General features: G+C 39.5%; 1 protein-coding gene across 1 annotated transcript; it reads left to right on the top strand.

The window, feature by feature from the left end:
• The first annotated feature begins 747 nt into the window (after positions 1 to 747).
• On the top strand, positions 748 to 26,934 carry MYCT1 (MYC target 1). The gene is given in 2 exon segments (XM_059841962.1): positions 748 to 997; positions 22,495 to 26,934. Coding segments are annotated over 2 exon segments (783 nt in total). The 3' UTR covers positions 23,028 to 26,934.
• The last annotated feature ends 714 nt before the right edge of the window (positions 26,935 to 27,648 follow it).

The raw sequence follows: 27,648 nt of genomic DNA, 5'->3' as shown, positions 1-27,648 counted from the left end.
GCAAGGAAACCCTCATATACCTCTTCAGAGAACAGAGGTTTCCATTCACAGCAGAATGTTTATGGACATCCATTATCTGAAATATATTTAAGAAGAAAATAGTTAAAAACTTGGTTCTACAGAAATTATCACACAAATACAAAAGAATATATTTTCTCAATGTCCATTCATTCTCCATTAATTCTAGGTCTATGTCATTAAATGTCTTGGCTATTTTCTCTTGTAGCTATGTTTTTATTGCTATATGTTATATATAGCAGCAGTACCTAAAATTCCATTGGGGAATTAACACTGCGTTGTATTAAACGTGTCCAAGCAATTAGCTCAAAGCCTGTTTGTGTTCCAGGGAACTCATATTTCAGAATGGGGTGTGGAAAGGAAAAAATTTACAGTTACACTGTCGGGCCCTGCTAGTTCCTCAAACCAGCCAAGGAGCAATGGTGAATACCAAACCATCCTCATATCCTAAATTAATATCCTAAAGAATTGGTGGCCATTAAAAACCTCTTGATACATTTCTTTCTTACTGAAAATTCCTACTCATGTACAAGTGCTTTTGGATGTTGAAGGAATGTCTTCAACATAGAAAATCCTTAAAGGAAGGAGAAAGGAATTTTCATCTCTCTATCTCTGGACTTTTGGAGTTGAAAAAGTTTCAGAGAAGGAGGTAATTTGGTATTGTTCTCAGTCAATTTGCTCTCACTGAGGAAATGACGAGAAGGAAACTACTTCCCTGTCTCGGGAACCATGTGGCGTTCCAAGATAAGGCAAGCACTTACTAATTCGAGTCCAGAAGCAGGAAATGTGATACATCCATTTCCTTTCAGGCAAACAACACAGTTCCGTGGCAGCACAAAAGCTTTGCTTCTAGTGCAAAAATCTCAAAATTCAGAAAACTATTGCTCCTCTGTGGACGTACCATTCTGTACTTGATATTTGGATGTTATGGATAGGAACAGTACTTTTCCTCCAATCACATGGCCACCAAGGTTTTGGGGTAAGGATAATGATTTCTTTTTCCAGAACATTCCTAATGTAGATGCAGGTATTTGTTGTGGATTGCCTTAAAATATACCTCTGTGTACTTTCAAGCTTCATCTTGGATGCAAAAAGTAATGACTAGGTTTTGTATTTCCTGCAGTGATAAGACTGTTTTCCAAATGTTTCTTTGACAAAGTTTTATCATGTTTTTAAATGAATGAAGACAGCAGAAGCTGCCAGGGCAAAATTGATTGTTTAAGAAAGTTCATTACTGCAGTCAGTTGAAAAGGTGTCCACTGACTTCAGTCAATAGTCAGACCAGGTAGACATTCTCAACTGCTTAATGGATGTACCTACACAGCAGACATGATCTGTTTCACCTCCTGATGAAAATGTGGTAGCAAAGGCTAAATGTGTTTCAACATTTGGAATAAACTCTTATTCCTCCAGAATGAAAAGTTATTTGTAATTTGTTGTGCTGCCTTATGGTGAGATTTTCCTTATTTTATCCTCAATGTGTATTTTGTTTATTATCTATTATGGCTATTTTCTTTCACCCAAATCTGGGAATAGTTCATAAACTGAAATGTACAGTGTGAGGTGAAAGTATATGTTATACTGAAATTCATTCAGGGTAATTGGATTAATTGATTTGATCTTAAAGGATTCCATGCAATTGCTGTGGAAAATCTTTCCCTCCAAAGATTCCTTCTGTTGCTTGCTATGTTTAATATTAACATTTATTAGCAATTAGCTTAGAATTAATTGCATATCTGTTTTTCTCTATTGTATTATTGCTATTGAGCAATGATCCCTCCAGGAATCTGAACACTGTTTAAAACTAAAAAATAATATGCATCAGCGAAATACAGCTTCAGTTGCACAGAAGTGCCACTGGAAAAGAGTGGGAAAAAACCCAAACATAAAAGTGGATGGAAAGAAGTACCTTTTCTTTCTTGTCATAAGGAGCAAGAACCTGCTGAATGCCATGTAGGCTTCCTGCAGTGACATATATATTTTCCTACAGAGAGACCGGGAAAGAATCCCTTAATTTTTGTGTCTTGGGCTAAAGAGTAGAGTACTGATATTCTTAGAGTAGAGTACTGATATTTATCAGTACTCTAAGAGTATCTAAAGAGTAGGGTACTGATATTTATCTTTGATATACACTTACAGATTAACTGTGGAAAAATTAGAGTTATTACTGTTTCAGAGTCTTTTGTCTGGAGGGTGTCTGCTTGACTCTGAAGAACAACAATCATTTTTTTACAGTGAAGATGGATGTAATTCTAAAATGGCTGTTTCAGAATAAAAACTTGCTGCATTTGACAACACAGAGCAGGACACACCTTATCAGACTAATTGCTGAAAGGGCCAGCACCTCCTTTCATCCTCATTGCTTACCTGGCTGGTCTGACACTGTACCCAGCCCTGATCACATGTCATTTGCTTAGGCTCTGACAGAAGATGAACCTCAGAAATTGGATTTTTGTGAAGAGCTTTCATGGTCCTTGAAAGGGAAGATACCTCTCAGATTTTTCTTACTTTTCTGATAGATTTGAGAGGAGTGAAAATAATTTTCTCTTTGTTTCCTGTAGGTACATCATGTATGGTAGACTAGGAAGGGTGACTGTATGATATATGTCAGAAGATGTTGACTGACATAAACTCACTGTGTGGAAACATCACTTAAAACAATAGAAGTGTGTTTCCTGACATCCTGGACATACATGACTTAAGGTAAAAAAAACAAAACAAAACAAAACAAAACAAAAACAACAACAACAACAAAACCTACACATAATAGATATAAATAAAATTTAGTTCTTTATTAAATAAGAATGCAGTACTTGGAACTGCTTTTGTAGGACATGGCTCAATGGCTGTTTTCTAAGCCACCCATCATGTAGTACTGTCAATGTTACTGCATTACCATGATACATTTCTTCTCCCTGGATGTGTGACTTCTCAGCATCTTCCATGGACTCAGCCAAAGTGTAAACTTTAGTACATGCACAAAGGTTTGCTGAGAGGGACAAAGTCTGTGAGGGAAAAATCAGCGCTGTAAAAACAGTCAAAGCAACCGTTCATAATGTTATTTAATCTCTTATGATTTTAGAAGCCCTCTATTATCTAACAACTGGTTGCCTATGCTGGAGAATATACAGGCATCCTGTTTTCTATAGTTGCCCAGTTTCTAGTGATAACTTCACACAATAGCTTTTTAAAAGTGACTCTAGGAATTTTAGGAGAATGAACAAACGAAGCTGTCCTCTGCTCACTTATGTGTGAGCACAGAGAAATCATTTTACTGTTGTTCCAAGCCAGAGCAAGTGTGCCTTAAGCAAGCTGTGTGGAGAAAAACAAGAGATAAGCACCTCAATATAAGTCATTCTGTGTGAGTTGTCTAAGTAGTCTAAACCCTTTCTCTCATGGAAAGATCTTAAAAAATGATAATATTTTAAAAAATCAGTACAAGCTGATTTTGCAAGCTCTGTTTACAGTCAGTGACAGACTGGAGAGTTAATAACTGTCGTGCTTAGCTGTAGACCTTGCAGGAATTCTTCTTTGAATTCAGATGCCACCATCATCCATCTGCAGTATTTTTGGAATGCTAAATTTTGCAGTGGAGGAAAACAAAGGAAGCAAAAAAGTTGTTTTGCTGGCCTAAAATCACTTCTGCTAGGAAAAGAAAAATATTAAACTCTTCTTCTGTTTTAAATTAATGAGCTTATGATAGAACTCCTGGCCCTTTCAGCAAATGCCCTCCGTGTAATGTGTCATAAGCAAACAATTCAGATCCTGACTCTCACTTGGCTTGAGTTTTTCCTACTACAGATGTTTTGCAAAGTCTTTGTAGATATCCATGTCTGTTTCAGATAAGTTGTCTGAGCTACTGCCAGGATGCAGGAGCTCGTTTCCATCAGGTGCCAGCTTCTGTGAAGCTTTGTAGCTGCTGCCCACCCTCCTTTGCAGTGGGAATCCATGGTATGGTACTTTGGGAGAGGTAAGAAGAGGAGCACTTAAAGGCAGTCCCTGCTGAACTTCAGCACTGCTGATATCACATTGTAACTGTAGACAGAGAGCCTGGATTATATTTTTTATTACTAGTTTCAAAAGGAGGCTTAATAATAGCTGAGTGAGAAATTCAAGGTTTGATACTCATTCATCAACAAATAATCTCACTTTTTACTGTTTTAATATTGACCTTATTGAGTTCATTTTGATTTATAAGATAACAGTGGGAGCAAAGATGTTTCCACTTAAACCAGGAGTGCATTTCTTGTAATTCCTAAAAGCATTTTCAGTTGCACACAAGTAAATACAATAAATGTCTTCAAGACAATCCTATTTCTTCAGCATAGATAGCAATATAATTTCAGATCAGGAAATTTAATTTAAATAGTACATTTGATCAATGTGACAGTAGCAGAGAGGAAAAGTGTAAGCAGATTTTAATCAACATTAACTTAGATCCCTTCAGTCTAGTTTTACTTGAGTGTCTATTTAAAAATGCAACCTTAAAATTTAATAACTTAAAAATATTAAGGACAATTTTTCCTTTCTTGAATCAGAATCCAGGGTGTTATTTGTTTGGTGTGTGGAAATAATGCCATGTGTCAGCTGGCTTCCAGCATTTTGAGATTGCAAACTGCTTGGCAGACACTATAAGCATTATTGCTTGGCCTCATAAGCTACAAATGCACCCATGTTTTAAAATACATCCAGTTTTACCTAGTCTCTCCCTCAACCCACTGGTCTTCTCCTCATTAAAATGTGTCTGTTTGTTTGAAAGAAGTCAGACAATGTGCTCTTGTGCTCTGCTGAAGAAAATGGCAGCAGGGATGAGCATTTTCTAATGCCTCATGCTGTGTTCATCGTGTTACCGATGTAGCAATAACTGTGGTTAAGGGCTCTGCATCACTCTGTGCACTGGAGTAATAGTTGTGAAGGTCAGTGCTGACACAATCAGTAACACAGCTGCTGGGCCCTGCATAGTCCAGCTTAGGCAGCCATGGGAGATTATCCCTCTTCTGGGATCCTTCATGAGTGGCATTCATGGCAGAGTCGAAGCATAAGCAAGAGATCCAGCCCTGCTCCTTGCAGAAAAGCAGCATTTGTGGTGGCCCCTGTGGTGCAGCAGGTTAAACCTCTTGGCTCACACTTGGGTGTTTGTGTCAGCCCATTTCCAGCTGAGCCACTGGCTGGTCTGCCCTCATTCCCCTTGCTCCCGTTCACATGCTGTATACACTTTCCACTCACACTTTAGCAGCAAAAAAAAGGCTCTGGGACCTGCCTCAGCTGTCCTGCTAGGGATGGGACACAGAAAGACTGCAGGTTGGAGCCAGCTGTGGAGCACTTGGCAGCAGGTGTGGCAGTGGGATCTTCTTACAGGCCACTACTGTTCCTAGTCTGATGACTGAAAAAGACCAATGTCTTTGAACCAGAGTCACCCAGAGGGCTTTTACCCTGGCATTGCTGATAGGGCAGAGGATTTCAATAAGCTGACCATGCAACTCCCTTCCTGGCAGAAAGGAGGAAGTAAAGTTGTGACATAGAAACACTTACAGATGATTTACACCACTAAAGATTTTTTCTTTGTAGAGAAAACCTTTTGGGGTTGAAGTGGAAAAAAGAGGGAGGAAAACACAACAAAATTAGAGCTTTGTGTTCAGATGATCTATCAACCTCAAGGCTGTATTTCCCAAATTGTTGTTATTCTTCTCTTCAATTCTCTTTTCTTCCTTTTCAAAATCACCCCAGTGTGTGCATTCATTCTTCCTGGTATTTTAATTCATGGTAATGAGCCAAAATAGAGCAAGGTGATTGCAGACACTGCATCATCTGAAGTCTTTCCTTACTTTGTTTGTCTCTTTTGTTTTGTCAGTTCTCTGTGATTTGGAAAAAAACCCAGTAATTTTAAAAGTGCAATATTTGGCAGCATATCACACATCATAAGGAATTCATAGCACAGGGAATAATTTTTTTTCCCAGGAGATATAATCTCTTTCTGCAGAGTCTTTGGGTTAGATCACTAATGCCTACAAAAATTTGGAAATGGGATGTGGAAAAATGAGCTTCTTCCTTTTGAAATTATCATGCTGGAGTCAGACAACTTCAGACTTTACAGGCTCCTGTGTTGGAAGCAGCCCCAATAGAAGAACAGAGACAGAGAGAGACAAAATGCTTTCTTTCAACCTCATCATGCAGCCCTGCTGTAGTGTTTTAGGAAATAATTCCTTACAGTTCTTATCCAAAATAATGGGACTCTCCAAAATAATAGATACTCTTAGAAAGCAGAGACCTAAAGGAAGGATAGAGCCTTACAACTGGGGACAATAAATGAAAATTGAATTCCAGTGATAACTGATATTGCCAATTTTTGATTTCTTTAACATCAAAACCAGTTTTGATTACCCAATATTTATAAAAATTAAAAGCAAGTCAAATGCATTAACACATGGTGAATGAGAGGGAAAAGAGCAAAACGATCTAAGCAAATGTTATCAGAGGAAGGAATGAACCATATTGATCTGGGGAAGTCAGACATATCTGAAGGAACATATCTGAGTTCTTTGGTCAGGAGCCTGTACTAAAACCTTTCCTGTGTCACAGCCAGCCATATATATATGTAAGATGCACACTGAATCTGCAGCTCTCCATCTTGTGTACACTGACAATATTTACAGCAGCCACTCTCCTGCTCAGATTTCCCAGAGTGCTTTATCAAGCACTGCTTTAGCAAGTCTGCTTGACACTTGAATCTCAGAGTTTGAATTCTGCCTCATCAGGGTTACTGATCCACACCTCAGGACGTACTTGCACCTTGGGATTGCAGCTCGTGGTCTATGATATTAAGGGGCTCAAATCATTGAGCAGACATCGAGTAGTGTCCATAGTGATGGAGTTGATATGAGGGTTAATTATGTGCAAACAAACCTTTCTTCTGACTCCTCACTTATCTTTTCCTCACAATCAAATAAGTAGCTCATACTTCCAGATTTGCTATTATAAATTTCCTACAGTTATAGTTCTTTATTGCTTGCCTAACAATTCATCTTCTCACTAAGATATTTCTCCTTTACTCATTCAAGATGGAGCCTTTAAAAAAGCAAAAATTTTATATGACTCAAACTACTTTTCTATACTCTTATGTCTTTTAATAACAAATAGCAGTTTATCTCACACTCCTATTTCAAAGCCAAGAATATCTACTGATGGTAGAATAAGACCTTGTTTTGAAGAGTGTACAATCCAAATGCCTTCCTCATTGTTTTATTCTAGTATCAGTCAGTGGCATGTGAATTTGGGTGACCCCATGGAGAAGTAGTCTAACATAAAATAGTAAATAATAAGGAGGGATAAATTTCCTGGTTTAGTCAGAAAACTGTGAGAATTCACTACATGAAATGGCCAGGAAAACTGGCTGAAAAATACAGCCTTGTTTCTTAGCCCTGAAGATATGGTCAGATGGACCAATTAGAGCACAGTTTCCTTAAAGTATGTGCAAAATGTGTGAATGGTGTGAGTGCATACTACAAGGTAATGTGCAGACAGAAGTAGGGAATGCCTATACACCTTTGGGTCAGTCTTGTGTGGACAGACCATGTCCCTGGGGGCTGCAGATTCCAATTCTGTCAAATAAGACACCTGCAAGCATATCTGGCTTAGTGGATGTGTAGCTGTGTTGAGTAAAGGCAATGGTGACATAAAGCCTTTTCACATTCCTCCTATGAGAAATTTTTATCAACTTCAAAATATATTCAGACTCCTGAGCCAGAGTCCTTAACATGGAGTAAAATACCTTTATTCTTCCCAAATTCACTGAGAAATTGAATTGTCTTATTTTCCTACAGGCAACTTGAACTTAGAACAAGCTGGATTTCCTTAAAGATGTTTTTGGAAATAGGCATACTGGAAGACAGATTTTTGGCTGGGTTCCTGGTAGAGAAGATAGATGGTATCAGACAGAATGGATAGAATGTTACAGGTCACTATTTGAAAATCAAAGATCATTTCCCTGTGCTTCCTCATAAGAATGTTCTCAGGAGAAAAATTATGAGGTAAAATATGGCACATGATGAGATAGAAGGACATCTCTGGCTTTGCAAGGGTTTCCTGTAAACACACTGATTATTTCAAGTAGATTTAGCTGAGAAGCAGATGTACAACACAGGTATAAAATATGATGCATTTAAACAACACTATGAAAGACAGTGAGATCTTTATTTAAATTTTTAATCCTTGAAATGTTTCCCTTTACCAGATTTAAATCTAGAGTACCTACATGTTCTCCTTCCTGCTCCTCAGTGAAATGCCACATGATGCCACAAATTTAATGGTGAAGTTCCAGATTGCTTCACCAAATATTTACCTTAAATGAGTAACCTTGTTCATATAGATGAAGAACAATGGCAATGTCCCTGCACAGTGAATTTGCAAAAATCAGGACTATGAAAATCCCATACACCTCAGCAGAGTTTTTAGGATAGGGGCCAGTTTTGCTTTTGTTACAAATGCCACATTCTGGGATGTCAGACAGACCCTGAGAACACACGTCAATACTAGTAAAACTCAGCTTCACCTATGTAAGAACTGAAATAGCCTTTTTTTTTCCCCTCTTGGAAAGGGCTGTACGATTGTGCATTCTCACAGGCCCAGCAGCATCAGAGTAACTTTTGCTGCATGGCTCCCAGAGCTACAGATATTTCAGTTGCTTTCCTTTCCACTTCAGATGATATACTGATCTGCATGACAATCCTGTGATAGACATACAGAAAATATCACATAAGTAAATAACTTATCAAGTGATCAAGTACTCTGAAGCTGATTTAAGTATGCCACATTATTTGAACAAAAACCATGGTAGCCAGAAAACTAGGGCAAGTGAGACCTGCACACACCACCTTTCCTCTGCTTGAATCTGTTAAAATCTCTACAAAGAAGATGTTGTTGTCCTATCTATCATGGCAAAATCACCAGAAGATCTTCCCCTTTCCACTTCCCCTGAGCTGACTTGGGATGTGTCACAAGGCAGCAGCAGAGCAGCCTGGGCCAGTGACTCAAAGAGGACACAGCAGTCATATAAATAGTGGTGATACTGAGAGCAGTGGCAACAAGGGCGTGGAAGATAAAAGACACCATGAGATGGTGAGGCATTAGCAATGGCAGCAACTGCGTTTGAGCATCGGCTCTGCAGTGCCAGCATGACAGAAGTGAATCTTATTCTTTTGTAACACTCAAGGTGGACTTCAGATGAGGCTCCTCATCTGAAGTCCTCCAGAAATATTTTCATATAAAAAAAAGAAATAAATCCATCATCCATTATGTAATTAAAAATGAAGGCATTGCTCATCTTCCCCTTCTCAGCTTCAAGACATCCCATGTTTCTGTTCCCCCTCAGCTGTGTTTGGGAAGAGCTGATCTGTATGCAACTTTTCAGTTAAACTTCTCCTGCACACAGCAGGACTGTTTGTTGGAGTGGCCATGTCCTTTTGCTTCAAAAGTCATATACTGTCTTCTGAAGGGGAAGAATTATCTAAACTATCTCAAATTTAATATCACTATGTGTATTTTTTTATCATGCAAAAGATTTGATGAACACATGAAAGTTTTCACTTCTATTACTGAAGCGAAGGGGACTGTAACAATAGTCAGGAATTGAGAAAGTCTGACTGAGAGAGGCTTAGACTGAAAAAGTTAATATGTAAATGCATTCCAAGATCGTATGTGCAAGCCTGTCAGAGAGATAAAAGTAGATACTAATGAGGAACTTGTTTCTTTCTTTGTCCTTATTCTGGCAAGCCCAAAGAAAAGAATATTATTACTGTAGCTGGATGAAAGCAACAAACTATGTCACAAAGAGATGAGACCAGTCTTGTTCTTGCATTCTGTCTATTTGGAGCACGATTTCTTCCTGGTATATAAGATATTCTTTTAAAGTGAGCCTGTCATCCTCAGGCTGTGTTTTGTGGCATCCTAATTACTGCTTTTCTGCTTTACCCCCCCCACTATACAGCCATTCATTTATCAAATGATTTGCCATCTTTAGCAGGAAGGACACAAACCTGAGGTAGTACAAAGAAAAGGAAAAGGTTTTTCAGAGTATTATTTAAATAATAATCAAGCTCACAGCATGCATACATTTTAGCAATTACACCTACATTATTGACTGATTATATGGTGCTGCTTGTTGTTACATGAGCTCTCAGAAGACTCATTCTTTATCCACCAAATGCAGAAATCTGGTCTGTAGGAAACAAAGTCTATTGCTTCTTTCATGCACTACACCAGGGAACGTTTTGGAATGTGAAAGTGTCACATAACCAAAAAAACTTAGCGCTCTGTGTTCTCCCCAGGACAAATGCCCTGTGGCTGCATGGTCACCTGCTAGAGCCTAAGAGTGTTCATACTCACAATTGCTGGTCAGCACACTGTGGGTGCTATGGTTCTGCCTCAGTTCTTCTTGCAGAACTTATTGAAGGAAAATGCTCTGTATTTATACACAATTTCCCATTTTACCATTGTAATTTATTTTAAACAGGAGTTAATTGAGTTTATAATATTTGTTAAAATCTTTGTGAGCCATATGACTGGTTGTGTGTGGTACTACCTCCCTTATACAGAAGATTAACCCGAAGCATGGAGGAGAAATGAAATGTCCAAAATAAAGAAACAGGAGCACAAGGCAAAATCAAGGCTCAAGACTGAATTGTTTTCTTACTAAGATTATTTTCATTTAATAGCCATATCCTTTTTCTGGAAAAAAAATAAAAGAAAATTTTAAAATAGTCAGAAAATACTATCAACATTTATCAACAATGTAATTTCCCCTGCTTCTCACAGAGGAGGTTTCACTTATACAAAAATGTACTTATTCTGATTTTGAAACATATTGTACTTATTGTATTGAAGTTTGCACCAAGCAATCTGAAATTATTCTTCTAACACAATTTATTCCATTCTGCTTGAAGAGGCAGGAAATACATTAATTAGATTTTCAAATGTTGAAAATAAGACAATCGTATTTTAAGATTTATCTGTTAAATGACCACAATTGAAATTCCATCAACGATACAAATATGTACAGCATTGTTTTGAAATAATATCTAGGAATTTTCAGCAAAATAAATGGGGAAGAGAAAAAAAAATAGTCAGTTTAATATAATATATAAACTTCTTTGGGCTCTGACAAATGCTGGCTGAAGGAAAGAGCCATGGCAGTTTCTGTTTCTCAACAGAGGACTCTGCCTTGTTTCTCTGGCATCATACTTGCAGAAGAAAATTAATTCCCTGTTTTGGACATTTGCATTCACAATCCAGCCTCCTAACACACACTTATGACATGTTTCACCATTTGAGCGACATCTGTTAATTTTAAACCTTTTGCTTTTAAAAACTATGTTACATCAATACCATCTCTGTTATCTAGGAAAATGGAAGGTGAATCAACCGAGCAAACGCGTGGCTTCTGTGGGAAGTGCATAAGTAATGCAGGCACAATATAAACAAAGAAGGAAGCCATTGATGGCTCTGTTAATTGAAAAGTGTGGGAATCTCTGGGCAAGCAGGATCTGGGCCAGCCTGGTGCAAATACAGCCTCCCAGACACCACTGGCTCATGTGAGACAAGCACAACATCCCACTTCATAGAGTCTCCAAGCTGCATCATTTGTCCTGGGTCGAGAAGAGTTGACCAATATTCCTGATCCATTCATTTAGAAATTATGTCAGCTTTTCTTAGCTTGTGGTTGTACAGATTTTTTTATGACTGCTACTTAATTGGATCTCCTAGCCCACACTGATAAAGATGTTCATAGAAATATTTGGTGCACTCTCCCAAACAGATTGATGTTCACCCAGAAACTACTGGTACAAAGAAAGATTAGATTTTGAACCTCAGGTAAGTAACTGAAGAGTACAGTACTATCACATATAAACATACTTCTGTGTTCTCAAAATGCTCACTATTACACCTGTTTCCAGAGGAAGACATGCAGCAGGAGAGTTTGGGTTTTTTTCTTTTTTTTTTTGTATTACTGGATTTAGGTCAGGTATTACTGTAGTGAAAAAAAAAATACAGATCACTATTACTGCTCCTTGAATACTTGTTTATTGAATACTTGTTTATTGGACACTTTAGAAAAGTATTCAGCAAAGTTCACAAACAGTTCTTCCTTCCTTTCTTTGACTTTGTAATCTTTTTAAATTTTCACCTGAAGAAGGTCCTTGTTTTAGCAATCTGAAAAAAATAATGAGATTGTAAATAGAGCAGTAAGCAGTAAGTATTTTCAATGACGTCTATTTTTGAACAAGTAATGCAGAAGTTAGCTGTCAGCATAACACACCGTGGAAGTATTTCAAAAGCACTATGTTATGAGTGAGAAAGGACTCTTTTGGAGAAACTTCACAGTTTTGAGCCTCAGTAGGTTTCCTTCAACTTCTGCCAAGAAACAATGCTGCACATGTTTCATTAATTTTATTTATGTTAATCATAGAATCATAGAATGGTTTGGATTGGAAGGGAATTTCAAGATCATCTAGTTCCAATTTGTCTGCCATAGGAAGGGTTACCTTCCAATACCTTGCTAAATACATGATGTGCATTCAAAAGGGGGAGTAAGAGCTATGGAACTGTAAAGGGGAGATTGCTCCTCTCCTGGGAAAAAGGAAACAGGTTGAGCAGGTTGCAGGGGGAGAGGGAGAGAGATTGCACTGCCAAAAGCAAGGAGCAGAAACAAGGTCTTGCCTCTCAGGTAACAGAAAGGGACTCTTGAGCCTCAGAGGGACATGAGCAAAGCTTTCGGCATTACTGCAAGCACTGCCTTGGGAGCCACTGTGTATAGGATGCACTGGGAAGGCTGAAATGTCACCCTTCTTTTCTAGGGTAGCTAATGTCTCAAGGCACTCAGAGTGTGCTTTCTCACTCTGAATCTTTTGAAATATTCTTTATATTCTTATGAGACTTGGGCTTCCAGTATACTTCCTGACTTTTGTGGGTTCTTAAAGTAAGATCAACCTCCACCTGAAGCTGTATCTGAGTAAGGCACTGACAATAGAATTACTGTGGTGGGACTGAGAATGTTTTCTATATATTCCTCACCCCACATTCTTCCCAATAACCCCTTCAAATCCCTGTGCTGTGTTCTACCTCTGGATGTCTTCTGTTTTCTTAAATCTAGGCTACGTATTTCAGTATTTCATCCTTAATTTTAAGAGTGTTAGAAAATTCTGATTGATTTTAAGATCTGTTCATATATAAGATTACTTATTATCAGGTGTAAATTATTTTACTCAATGATATAATAAGTATAATGTCATATTGTTCTGTGTCAGATAGTGATTTAGTGTTTGACTCAGGTTTATGCAGAGGCCATATAGCTTAGCTGTGCTTTTGTGAGGTGGGTAAGAATGTCTGGCCAGAGGATTGCTTGCTGCATATGTGGAAATGATCAAATTCTATTACTGCTTTTGTTGTGCATTAGGAATCACAATGAAACCACATAGTAACAAACTATGCCTGAAGGAATCTTTGCTTTGTTTTACATAGCTGTGCCAAAGGCATTAAATTAAACATGCTGACATCTCTATCTTAGATGTTTCCTTCTGATTTTTGCAATTACTCTTTATTTGTCATTCCAGTAAAAATCAACTGCCAGTAATATCAAGGGAACATCATTAATTCTGAGTTGGTTTGTGGAATATTGAGATGGCATATTCCACTCCTCTGGCTTTTTATCGCAATGAATTATATTAGTAATCAAAGCAAATGTACTCTGGTCCATGAAGATCATTCTGGCTATCACTGTGGATGTCAAGAAATATGAATTTAAGAACAGCCTTAGCCTTAGCCTTATGCTCCTCCATGATCACAGATATTTGCATCAAGGTACAAAACTGTGCAAGCTTTACATCTTTAAACTTCTGAACAGTTTTGCTGTGCCTTGGTTTACTTCACTTTCAAAGCCTCTGCAAAATGCTAGTCCTAAGTGTTTATGGTGATGCAATTCAGAATTGTTCTGGTTTTTGAGGTACTAAGAACATCTCTGTAATCTTCCATTGAAAGCTTTTTCTGATTCCTTGTTTTACTAGAATGAAGGTGGTTTCTGTGTAGTTTCGATTTCCAGCATCAGTTTCCAGCAGAGGGCAATGTTGTTCCTAGATAGGTTCCTCATTTGTGAAGTTAACCCTCTGATGAACAACCAGCCCCAGCCCCTCTGCGTTCAAAAGGAGCATTAATCCAAAAGCACGGACTACTTTTTTTTTTTTTTCCCTTACTTGTCATTTAATTAATAATTTTTCTGATGCTTCTGTAGCCCATTTGCTTACCTGATTGAAGAAAATCTTAGAAACTGCACAAAGTTATGTCAGTGTGGACCTTGAGCTGTCATTTGTTCTGCCTTCTGTTTTCAAGATAGGAAAAACAGGATTGACTGATGTTGTTTTTTAAAATGTTTACTGGGGGTGGATGCACTACATGTCTGGATTATCTATGTTAGTTCTTACCTGTTCTCATAGTTAGAAACAGATTTTAAATTTCCTTTGCTTTATTTTAAACTCAGCACTTCTTATTTTATCTGCTGCGGACATTAAAAAGCCTGTTATTAGGTGAAGTGGGAGAATTACTCTCTGTTGCTGTAGAAAAGAATCTTGCAGTAGAACAGACTGAACAAAACATCCCTTTAGCAAGTTTGTGTCTGAATGCAGAGCTCTGATATTTCTGGCAGCAACTCTATCTCACTTATTAGTTCTTATGTTCTGCAGTGTGCTTTTCTTTCAGCTAATTTTCCCCTACAGATTCTGTTTTCTGGACATCACAACTACCTGAACCAGTTTGTGCTGCAGCCTGTCCCTCAGTCATCTTTACAAGAGTCATGTGTGAAGTTTCTTGAAGTTTTGCCATGACTAAGATCACAGCTGGCTGATATTACGCAGCAACTGATTCATCCACCCAACTGAATCATGGACTGCCTACAAATGATTAATGAGAGGCTGTTTTGGTAACACAATTAGTGGCAATTGGGAAGATAGTAATATCAACACTTGTCAGATATAAAGAAATTGCTTTTTTGAGCTCAGCATGACAACAGTAGCACAGGAGTTGGCTACTGATACTAGCCCCAGCTTTAAAATGATTTCTTGGAGCTGCTAGAACCAGCAAAAAATTTCAAGTATTGCTAATCGCTTCAAGCCTTCTGTGGTGGGAAGAAGGGGTGGCTCTTTGGGCCCCAGGTGTTCTTCATTTGCAAACCTGCTGCCTGGAATACATGAGGATGAGTAGCTGTAGCCTGTCCAGATTAGAGATGTGCATTTGCTGTTGTTGAGGAGCCCATTCAGTGCAGCTGCAGGTTGTGTTCAGGGGAGCAGGAGGCTGAGCCCAAGGCAAGAGCCCGTGACCTGCTGACCCTTTCCATGAAAAAGGGCCCAGGGACCTGTGGCCCTGCCATGGGACCGGACACTTGGACCCTTGGAGACCAAGCACCCCAGATTTTCCCACCCTTAGACTGTAAGGGAATAAAAACCTAGAAGTTCCTTTGTCCTGGGTCCCTTCTTGGAGGCTTGAGCTGTTATTTTGTTTTTGCACCATGATTAAATGATTTTTAGGATCTAGAGTTCTGAGACTCAGCTGTGGGATACCAGGGGTTGAGCTGGTAAGGAAACCTGGTCTGACTGTGTGGGTTGGGTGGTGTAGCTGTGAAAGGGCTTCTGTCCCAGCTCTGGTGGTGTGAGTGTGACTGCCAGAGTGGCTTCTGGTTGCTCAGACAGGGAGGTGTCCTTAACACTGGAGCTGTGAGGAAGTTGCTGTGAGTTTGTTCAAGCTCTGATGAACCCTGGCTGCTCCAGTCTGGTTTTGCACAGAAAAGACTGTTTTATGATCCTCTGCTAATACAGCTGAACCTTGCTTGAAACCTGAGACGCCTGAAAAATAGTGTCTCAACCATTGATACTATCAGGTTAATGGCTTTGTAATATGTAGAATGCAATTTGTGCTTTTGCACACTAGCTGGTGCTCGATGCTAAGCTGTGCAATGGATGAGTGAGGTGTGAATTCCCCTACTGGTTTGCCTGCATTCTATACCTGCTTTTGTCCGAGCTTTCATTTTGGGAAAAGATCATCTCGGTAAAAAAAGGCTGAGCTGATTTTTTCATGTTTGAAATCAAACCCTCTACTGGTTACCAAGACTTTTCAGCTTTGGGGCAAGGCAAGCTGAAGTTGATGGTGCAAATGTGTGTGCTTGTAGGGAGATGAATGCTTACCAACTTAAACAAGTCATCAGTAACTGGCATATAGTGTCACATAAAGGAGAGATAGCTAGCAAAAACGTGAGAAGGAAGGAAATAGAATGGAAATAAATTTAAAATTCTAGAGTTTCATTTTAAAGCACAAAAATAACTCTCTTCCACTATATGTCACAGTATGCACTGATACTTCTTGTTGCTAATATAGCTGAAATCAAGAAGCTTGTATGTTTTACCCCCGAGCTAGCTGGAATCCCCATGGAATAAAAGCTGCATGTCAGATGCACAATGTCTCATGCTAGTTTGGGGCAGGTGGAAAAAAAGAAAAATAGAAAATTACTCTCAGACATTTAAGTAAATGAACAGAGTCTTGCTCTGATGCAGTATAAGTAAAATGTCTCTATAGAATGTTGAGTTTAAATGCTGAAAAATGCCATTTTTGGGTGACAAGCTACCTTACCACTTCTATTAACTTTAAAATAAAACTTCTGTTGTGGTCTAGGGATGACATTCCTCACTTTAGGGATGCCCCCCACCCCCCCCCTTCCAAGGCTCTCCCAAAACAGACTCCATTAGCTCACTCTCCAGAGCCTTCCCCTTCCAATTTCCTACCCAGAGGTGGAGCTGAGAATTGGATGTACAATATGGTGAAAATTATGGGTTGAGATAAGAACAATTTACTGGAACCAGCAATGACATAGGAAACCAGCAACACCAGCAATAGTAAAAACAAAACTATACAAAAAGTGGGTGATTTACATGTAAAAAAACCAAAAGTTCAGTGTGACATGGCATGATCTGCAGACAATGAACCAACAGGTTCCCTATCCTGCCACGCTTTTGGTCCCACCTGAAGCCACACCCTTCTTACTGGAAGTGAGAGTTCCTTATTTCAGCCCCATGAGGGGGCATAGAATAGCACCCTAGAGTGCCCACACAGCTCCAGGCTTTGCCCACTCATGGCTGATGTGAAAAAATTAGCTCTGTGCTGGCCAAAATCAAGACAACTGCCTAATTATTACTCTTTGAATAAAACAAGAACAACTCAATAACAATAACAACAACAAAAAAACTTTAACAGCTCTAAAACATAAAGATTGCAAAACTTGGAGGTCACCCACTAGAAACCAAATCAGGTGTGTAGGTATCATCTCAACCTGTGGTGTTTTCTGACTTGTGTTTAGCAATAAAATGAGCAGGACAGGTGCTTGGAAAGCTGAGTGGTTCTTTATTAGCTAATATTGGCAAAGATGCAATTTAAATTCATCATGTGTCCACAGCTTGACTAAAATACTCTTTTCCATTTCTCTTTTCCTTGCATTCAGTACTTTCTCCTGTCTTTCTCCACCCCACTGTGGTTCATGCTCTGGGATGCCCTCATTGAGGGTGCTGCTTACATGATTTTGAAAGGTACCATTCGCCCATCATGGCCAGATGTAAAGTTTTCCAAAGTATATATTTGTGAGCATGGGGGAAGGAAGATCCTGTGCCCACCCTAATTTTATATCTTGGGGAACTTACCATAAGGGTATAGGAAATATACAACTCCCAAGGATTTCCTGAGGTCAAGGAACAAGTCCTATTGCAGCTCATTGCAGCCAGAGCTGAGGGCGAGAGATTCTGTGGGAAAATGAATCCCCAACACAATTGTGTTTTGAATTCAAAAGGATGGCTGATGTGGTCCATAAAATGAAAGAAAATGAAACTCACAGAAGTAAAAGGTTGTCCTTGTATGTCTGCAAGCACCCTGCAAGCCTATATGATAGAAGCAGGATACTCTATCCCAAAAATCAAATCTATTTTATGAAGATTTTGGGTATTTCAGAGACTGATGCATCTAGGTAGGGATTGTGTTGCTGTCTTTCGGTGAGGTAAACCCAAAGGGAGGAAGAAGAGAACATAGTACACTTCTGACAAGACTTACTGATTGGTTTGAGCCACCTTTCGTTGACCCTGCTTCAGATGTCCAGGCCAGATGGGAAAAAATTTTTCAGGGCCCAGGAAAAAAAATTTTATCAGCCAGTCTATCATCACATGTTACTAATGTGATGTCTAAATTGTGTCTAAATTTCTCCAATGTGGATTCTGTCAAGCGATAAGCACTTGCCAGTGGTTATCAATTTGATAGGATATATGCTCTCACTTAATATATATAGTTCATGGAAAGTTATGAAATATTTAAAGAAAGCTTCAATGGGCAAGAAAATGTTTTGCACAGCAGATGCAATAATCCCCTGCACAAACCTGGAGCACCACATTTCCATAACACTGTGTGCAGAAACTAGAGAGGAGGAAACAGAGACACTTCAAAAGAAATTACCTGATCTGGATAGACATTGGGCTGACAAATGTGCTACTGGATGTTCAGATCTGGGGGTGACATTAAGAAGTTATGGGTGTTACTGTGGGTTCTGAAATGCCAAGTTTTTTGTATGGTCATGTTGGAAGCCCCACAGATAGAAGTAAAGTGGCTAAGATATCCAGTTGCTTTTTTAGCTTAGCCTTTCATTTCTGGCTTTGAGGACAGACCTCAAAGTCTGTCCTGCATTGTTGATAAAAGCCTTTGTTCTTCACCTCAGCTGGTGTTACAGGTGAGAGTGGAGAATTGACTGAGGTGAGGTACCAAATCTTTTCTGTTTTGGCATAACCAAATAAAGCAGGCAGTGTGAGCAGCCTGAGAAACATACAGACCAAAAACATTTTTAGGGGACTGGGCCCTGGGTAGATGTTGTTATTAGCAGTGTCCATAACTTATCCCCAGATCTTTCTTTTTACTGTTTTCCTTAAAAGCAGAGGACGGAATGACAGGCGCAGCTCTCAGGAAACCATAAGTTATTACAACGGCCCCTTGGGAGACACTTTGTATCAGTGTCATTCTGACTCCCCCGAAGGCTAGCTCTGCTCTGGCACTGCCCAGATTAAGGAAGAGAAAAACAATTTGGTGAAGGCCAGCTGTTCCACTCAAAATCCCAGGTGCAGCAAGTCCCACCCCGCCTTTGATCTTTTTCTCTGTTTGATAATATTTTCTCCAATGTACCTCAGGGCTGTGATTGCTGGACATTCTAAAGAGGAAATCAATGGGCATAGATTTGCAATCCTACAATATAAGGTTTTAGAACAGAATTACATTTCTGTGAAATTCATCCTCTACAGGGAGTAAGCAAAGAACAAGTTTCACCCAATAGTGACCCACAGTTCCAGCTGAAGTCAGTGAGATTTTGGGAAGAGAAAAAAAGAAATGTCTGTAACCAATGGGTCTAGTGATATTCCTGTAGTAAGAGCCAAGGGGGTCAAATGTAGGTCCAAATGGAAAACAGAACATCTGGAGTCCTGGCAACTGAAATATTCGGTGTAAACCCAGCTGTGCTTTATCAGGGAATAATTTGACCCTTGATTTTTCCATGATATATGGAGAGAGAGAAATAAAAGAACTAAACAAGTTAAAGAAAATGACGCTATTATCCAAAGGGATAATTGTCTGTGCTGTACCTCCAGCACAGGGGAACAGCACGTGGGAAGGACTGAAGAGCTGCACTCAATACTTTTGTCAATTCCCTTATCTGCTTTTAACAGTGTGAAACTCTGCTTAGATTGTGCAGGTGGTGAAAATCATGACTCAAGGGATACAGGAACAAATCCTCACCATGGTGCAAGCCCAGAGGCAGGTACACTTGTGCTGCTGGCTGTGCTTCTGCTTAACTGGAGGCTGCTGAGCCCTGTGGAGGTCCCCTTTACCAGCTGAGAGCCCAAAGAGTTGCAGGGGTATCCAGTGGCAGCACAGAGCCCTGTGCCTGGGGGATTCCTTGGCAGCCTCAAATATAACCCAACTAGCCTTTGAGCTGAAGTGCACAAGAAATGAGCACAAGAAAGGATTATTTCTTGCTCCACTTTCCCATAGCCACACAGGGACTGCAGTAGTGTGTGGGAAGTGCTGTCTTCAGGACTCCCCCCGGGATTTATTCAACTGGAGGTCACCAAGTCCTAGCTCTCCCTTCCCACCTTTGGGAGTATGAGTAGGAACTTGCAGTAACAGAGTGTATTCAATCTATTAAAATGGCATAATAAGCTATTCCTGACCAAATGGGGCACAGTAAGTCCTGCTGTGTCTCTAAAGTTGTTTTATAAAGGGCAGAAGAAGGCTGCTGATAAGTGATCTGATCTGAAGCCAAGAGTTACAGTGCAGGATGCTGCCTGTGGGTTCTTGCAGAAAGCAGATGGGGCAGTCACCCTTTGTCTTTAGTGTGTCCAGTCAAAAGTTCTTGAGTTGCAGAAATGAGAGCTTAAAGAAAATTTATCTTTTAGGCTCTAGTCTGATCTGTCTCGGAATGAAAGGACACCAAAGTGCTCCTGAGGGGGAGCAGTCCCCTGCAACAATACCCAATGAATTATCCTTGCCAGTCTTTATTTGAAAGGATAATGTTATAAGCCTACCTGAAAGCAGAGGTTACAGGCCAGGAACAGTAGGCTTGTGAGCCTTCCAAGTATGAATCACATCACGAGCAATCTTTCCCTGAAGGGAGAAGAGTAAGAAGGTAGATAAGGAAGATGATAATGACTGCTTCGTAAAGTGCAATTAACCAATAAACATGTACATTGCTTCTACTGGAAGCAAAGATAATGTTTCTTTCCCCTTTCCTGAAGTCTCTTGTCCTATGTTAAGGGCTGACTTAAAACAAAACAATCTGCTCCCGGGAGCCAGTACTGAGGTGCCTCTGTCTGCAAGTGAGTCCTGCCTGGCACCTCTCCTCCCTCTTCATGGTGTGCTGGCTGCTCTCCATAGCCATCACTCAGGCCGCTCACTCTCCTTGCATCTTCAGCACCTGCTTTGGCCAAGTCCCACAACTCAGATGAGCTGTCATTATTATAGGGCTTGGGAATGACTGTACAGCACCATAAATTCAGGGGAAACTCTTTAGTGTCTGCTAGAAAATTCTGAGCCTAGTCTCAGCTTGCATTTTCTGGCCTCTAATGGGTGCATCCCAGCCCTGGAGTTAATACCTTCTGTCTGGCACAGTGTTATTGGGCCTGCTGTTCAGTATGCTCTAGGAGTTACTCGCCTTCCTCTATCTAATGAATACATTTTGCTTTTTCACAAAAATGCTTCACAAATATGAGAGAACAGTACAGACAGAACAAATATGTTTCAAGGTGTCCCATGGATATTTTTCTGCTTATTCCCTCCAGCTGTCAACATAGTGTTCCTTCTCGTTTTAGATCCAAGCCCTTCTTGAATTTTGAGAGGATCTATAAAGGTTTTGCATTTATTTCAGGCCTTATCCAGGATTACAAGTATATCTCTGGACTTTTTACAACAGCAATAATGCTGGTGCTCAGTTGCAAACCGAGTGAAGTTTTCTGAAGTAACTGTCTTTTTCTTAGAAATACACAAAGAAAAATCACATTTCTCCATCCTGTGAGACCATGTGCAAGAGAAAACAATCCTAGCCATCGGTTTTGTTTTTCTGCTTTTTTTTTTCAGATCTGATTGGCATTTGATCTTGAAAACATTTCTAAAAGAGCTAGAAATATACTTTTCTTAATGGCAGATTAATCCATCTTTAAATTGGTCATTGGGAATAGGAAATATTCAAGAGACTTAGTATCAGGAATGGTTATCTCTGACCAAAATTTAGGATGTAGTCATTTACATTAATTATTGTGAGGATTTAAACTATCTGTTACTCAGCAGTAAAAGGCTGGGAAGTGTTCTCATGCTGTAATAAATTTAGAGCTTACTCCATAAGAACATGGCAGAGGGTACAACGCTGTGTTAATAGGTGAGTTTGCAAGCATGTACACACAGAAGGTAAAGGTCTACAACTAGAAGGACAAGTCTGCAGAAATCCATACCTTCAATTGCCCAGAGAAGGAAATACTTGGCAGTTTTATAACACTTGGAGCTGGTGAGTGGCTGATTCTGGGAAAGGCTAGAGACTTTGTCTTGGTACAGAAACTGATATTAAATATACATTATTTTCTGGATGTTGTTGAATTATGCAAATTAAAAAAGCAACCAAAAAACACAAAACAACCCCCAAAAACAAAACAAAACACCAAAAACACCAAAACAACCCCCAAAACCCCACAAAACACTAAAATACTGTGTAGTAGGAGCACCCTCAACTGTTGTGTTTGGTTGTGAAGTTCATGTCTTACAAAGAGCTAAGGGCCCTTTCATCTTTTAAGGAGGTTGGCATTTTAAATTAATTTTCTTGCAGGAATATTGTTCAGAGTTACTTCATTAACTTTGAGATTAATTTTTGCTGTATTTCAGAGCAGATAACAATAGCCTTCACAGTGTCCATGGTGATTGGACTGGTGGTTGGAGGTATCATCTGGGCATTTTTCACCCTCTTGTCCCGTCGCAGAGCTAGTGCCCACATCTCCCAGGGGAGCCCCTCATCCTTCAGCCGTCGGTCCAGACCCTCCTCCCACGGCCACGCTGCCAGCAGAACTGGATTTTACCGCAACAGCAGCTGTGAACGTCGGAGCAACCTCAGCCTGGCCAGCCTCACCTTCCAGCGGCAAGCCTCCTTGGAGCAGGCCAACTCCTTCCCCAGGAAGTCCAGCTTCCGTGCATCCACCTTCCACCCTTTTCTGCAGTGTCCTCCCCTGCCCGTGGAGACGAACAGTCAGCTGATCACCCTCACTCCCACGAACACCACCGCAACCCTTGTGGCAAGCACCACCAACAGCTTGAGTCGACCTGAATTCCACTGGTCTAACAACAACCTCCGCATCTGCCACTCCACGCAAACCCCACCTCCCGCCTATGAAACCATCATAAAAGCTTTCCCAGAATCCTGAGCTTCGTCCTCGCTGCAAACACACATGTGCATCTTAGGAGGAACCTCAATTATCTCAACAATTTTCTGTGCATGATGAAGATCTCTGAGAAGTCCCTATCTGCAGCTGCAGAGGGGACATACTTTGCCAAGAGGCATGTAGAAGTGATTTCATGGAGCCCAAAATCCCACTGTCTGAGAGATCACTTGTCCTTGCAATGCTGGCTTTTATTTACTGCTCTGCTGTATGCTTGCATATTTATAGTGTTGTATCTTTAATTGCAGCTATTGTCTCTTTATTTCAGAGGGAAAAATGCTGCCACATAGAAACTAAATCATTTCTTGAAGAAACAGATAATACTAGAGATTACTGATATACACAGCACATCAATGCAAATGTCACTGTTCTTTTTTTTTTTTTAAGAAGTTTTGATTTCACATGTTTTTGTTACATTTTCAGAGACCATCTCCTGTTACCCACCTTCTTGCTATAACCCCAGAAGAGCTTCAGTCTGAGGAACCTTAGATACAGACCTCATAGAGGATGCAGTCCTGGCTGCTGTAGACATCCTGTTCTGTTGATTGCAAAGATCTGCTCTGAAAAGACTCCATGTTAGGGATGCTTGTTTCAAATTCCCCACAGTCTAACAAAAAAAATTGTGGGGTATATATAGCTTCATGGACAAAGTTTTGAACTACATACTAAATGTATGATAACAATTATAAAGACTTTTCTGTCAGCAGCCAGCAGGACAGGTAGTCCTGTTTTAATACCCAGTGAGGCTGTATGGGCAGAGCTCCTCATGTTTCATTTTTCTAGCTCTGGCTATCCAGATAAGCAGTATGAATGACAACTATTTTTTAATTAAGTTTCCTGATTTCCTATGGGATTAGTCATTTCCTTTTTTCAAATGGTTTTTCTCAAATTGTACCAACGTTTAATTCTTTCTTTTATTCACTGAAATCTTGTCTTTCACTAAAAGAAGATTTCAGACATCTGTGGCTGAATACAGGGATTGTATAATGAATTGGGATATGAAGATAAAGATGAAGTATTTAGTTGAGGCTTACATGAATTCTTGACTTTTATATGTGTGTCATGCCAAGCTAACCCCTGGCTTAGTGAAAACTAATTGCAGTGATATGACAAATGTTCAGGATTTGGAAATAACAGAGACAAATTAAGTCTTATTGTATCAGTTTCCTGTTGAATTTTTCATGTTCAAATTAAGGGTAAAGAATTTCCACAAGCAGAGGAGCTGTCCACACTCCACACTGCAAATATGCCTGTTGTTTCTAAATGGCTTGGGCAATACCAGCCTCAGGACGCCTGATTCTGAGGGGGCCTCTGTAGGGACAAGTTCTTGTCTCTCTTCTGGGAGAGACAAAGATTCAGCAGCTTTTGAGAATGGAGAAAATCCTTAACATCTCCCACATTTTCCAGTCTTTTGGAGACTGGCAGCATGCATCCCTCTGCTGAGGTCAACATCCCTTGGGAAACACTGACATTGAGCTCTGATCTGCAGTATTCCAGCCCAAGATCCACCCATTCTCAAATAATGCTAAAACCACTGAGCTTGCAAGCAATACTTACTGTTAAACAACAAGTATTCCTTATTGTAAAGGCAAATTATTTTTGCATACTATTTACTGACTGGATTTCATTGTTTTATTTTTAGTGAACAGCACATCTGGAGAGATGTATGTCTTTGCTAGAAGAACAACCATTTACAGAGTTTACAGAGCATTTCACTGTGGACACTATGGGTTCTAGCACACCCAGAACTTCCTGATAAGATTGTAACAGTGCATCTGGCTGATCACAGGCTACAGACTTAAAATAGCAATCCTCTGAAGAAAGAAAGAAAAAAAGAAAGAAAGAAAGAAAGAAAGAAAGAAAGAAAGAAAGAAAGAAAGAAAGAAAGAAAGAAAGAAAGAAAGAAAGAAAATTATGCTTTTTCATTCATTAATAATTTTTTTTTACATTTAGAGATTTTCTGAGTCTGGTGAATTTCATTGCATGCAAAAATATGTTCAAAGTGTCCTTCCTATAGAATAGGCTATGCAGCCTATTCTAAACTGCCTACAAAAAGTAGAATTCAAGCCTGCTCCCTTTGTTTAGTGGGTTTGGTGGACTGTGGAAGAGACAACTTACCAGCTGCGCACCCAGTGTGCACCCAGCTGGCCAAAACTGCTTCTTCCTTGAGAGTGAAATCATTTTAGATGAGTAAATTTTTACTTCTGGATTGTAAGTGCACGTTACATTACAGTATAACTTTCCACAGCGCAATTATTACACAATTATTACTTGTATTACACTGTATTTAGTAAACATTGTAAAGAGGGAAGCTTAAATGCACTGTATTTTTTTTTCCTCCTGAAATCTGCACTGGATATCAAAACATTTCTTATGTGCCCTGGATTAGGGATACTAAAAAAACACTTTTGGTGCATAGCCAATATGACTGTCAGAAGCCTAAAACTTGTTTTCACATCTGAAAGAAATGTTTTGCAAGCATTCAGGAAGCTTTGGAGTGTGAAATAAAGTTAGATGCTATAATCTCAAGCTCATGTTTTTTCTTAATGATGAATACGGTGATTTGCATAAAAGATCCTTTACAGGGAAGAGTATTATCTTTAATGATGCAAGCTGATACAGTCAGAGATGTGAATGAGGACTACCTCCTTCCTTTGCTTCTGTGGGGAAACACCCCAAAACTGAAGATGTTATTTGAAGTCAGGGTCAGAATTTGCCCTATGAGAACAGCTTTGAAGAATTACAAGTGAGAAGGTCTCTCACAAATAACAATGCTTACAGGTTTTAAATCCACTGCTTCTTAAGTACTTCAGCTTCAATTCACATTGTGTTTGAGCAAATGCTTGCTTTAAGCAAAAGGGCAATCACTATAAGGTTCATGCTTAAATGGACTCATGCACATTTTATTGCATTAGGACCAAAGCACACTGCACAGGACCAACCCCAGAATAACACTGGGATTCAGGAATCATTGTGTGTTTGATATGCAAAAAATATATTTGCTCGATGAAATCATCTTTTATTTCAATTTAAAATACTAGAAAGAAGAGATGAATTAAAACAGTGTGTTACTGCAGATTTCAAGATTTCAGAGAATTCACAAGCATAAATTGAACTTGACAATTATTTTGCATGCAATACAATTAAAATGGTGCTACCAGAATCACATAGGGACTGATAGGCAGAACTTTGATCAACATCCAGCTATCCTGACACCTTGTTCTGAGTAAGCAGAACTACTTCTCCTCTTCATGAGGAGAAACACTCTCCTGTTATTGTCCATGACCACAAAAAGTCACTCCAGTTTTGGGTTCATACAGAAGGCCGAACTTGACAGCTCTTTGTCAGAGAATATTTATGTTCCATCTTATTTACAAAAGTAGCCCATGCTCTATTCCTTGATCTTTCTTCACTGAAGAGCTGCTGATCACCTCTTCAGACAGCCACGGATGACCATACTGCAACACACTGAACATGCAGTATTTTTGCCAAATCACATTTTAAAGTTCACTTGTAATTTATCATGAATTTTTTGAATCATCTCAAAATCCTTTTTTAAGTATAAACTGTAAACTATGCTCACTGGAAATGTCCTCTCAGAGGTGAAATGACACATGCCAGATCCCTGACCTATAAGCATTTGATAAAATTAGGTGATGTCTATGATGCAGTACAGCTTCTGGAACAAAAAAAAAAGAGAAAGAAAATACTAATTGGAAATTTACTTCTGCCAAGCCCAGAGCAGACTAAAGAAAAAGGCATTGATATAACGTCAAAATACTGAGAACAGTATTTTAGAAACCACACTTACAAAGTCTTAAAACTCAAGAAAAATGCCTGTACCTTTTTGTATTCATTTGGGTCTCTTAATAAAAGTGAGTTTTTAAAGGGATTGAGTATTTGGAGTTCCTGTATGACTTCATTTGGATATTTAGCTTCCCGAATGCTGAAAAGGATGACAAGATCCCAATCTCTTTTTCAATCTAACATTAATATCGGCCACAATTGACTCAGTATTTTTCAACCAGCTGGACTAGAGAGTTTTGAGAAAGCTACTGCAGCACTCAATAGGTGAATTACTGCTGGCAACAGCTCTTTTTGAAGCACACAAAGCAACAAACTGTCTCACACTCTAGCAGCAGCAACACCAGTGATTCCACTAAGGATCTCTGCCCTCACTGTGCCAGGTGGGGTCTGTGCATTATTCCATGCGTTTGACCTCAAACAGTTTGCAGGTTAAGGAAACAACTCTGGAAGAGTCTGGTTTGTGAGTCTTGTTTCTTCTTTTGACTTCTGTGAAAGCTTTTGGCTTCCATCAGGTTTCTGACGACACTGGTGCATGACTGTGGCAACGCCTGATGGGCATGGACAGGATTGAGGAGCTATTTCAGTGAACATGTTTCCTGTCTGCATTCCCGGAGACACTCTGCATCAGAGACATGTTTTCATCTATTTAGCAGCAGAATCAAGTGATTGTGTGCTGAGGGTTGTGAAGGAGCAGTTGCCCTATTTTAGACCAAGGAGTTCTTTTAAACAAGAGTAGCTTAATCATGAAAGGGATTACGCACAGTGATGGGACTGAGATAGCAGGAAATTGGATTTGCTG

The sequence above is a fragment of the Haemorhous mexicanus genome, chromosome 3, assembly GCF_027477595.1.
Source record: "Haemorhous mexicanus isolate bHaeMex1 chromosome 3, bHaeMex1.pri, whole genome shotgun sequence".
Classification (NCBI taxonomy): Eukaryota; Metazoa; Chordata; class Aves; order Passeriformes; family Fringillidae; genus Haemorhous; species Haemorhous mexicanus.
The sequence above is the reverse complement of the archived record's forward strand: the minus strand, read 5'-3'. Positions and strand labels throughout refer to the sequence as shown.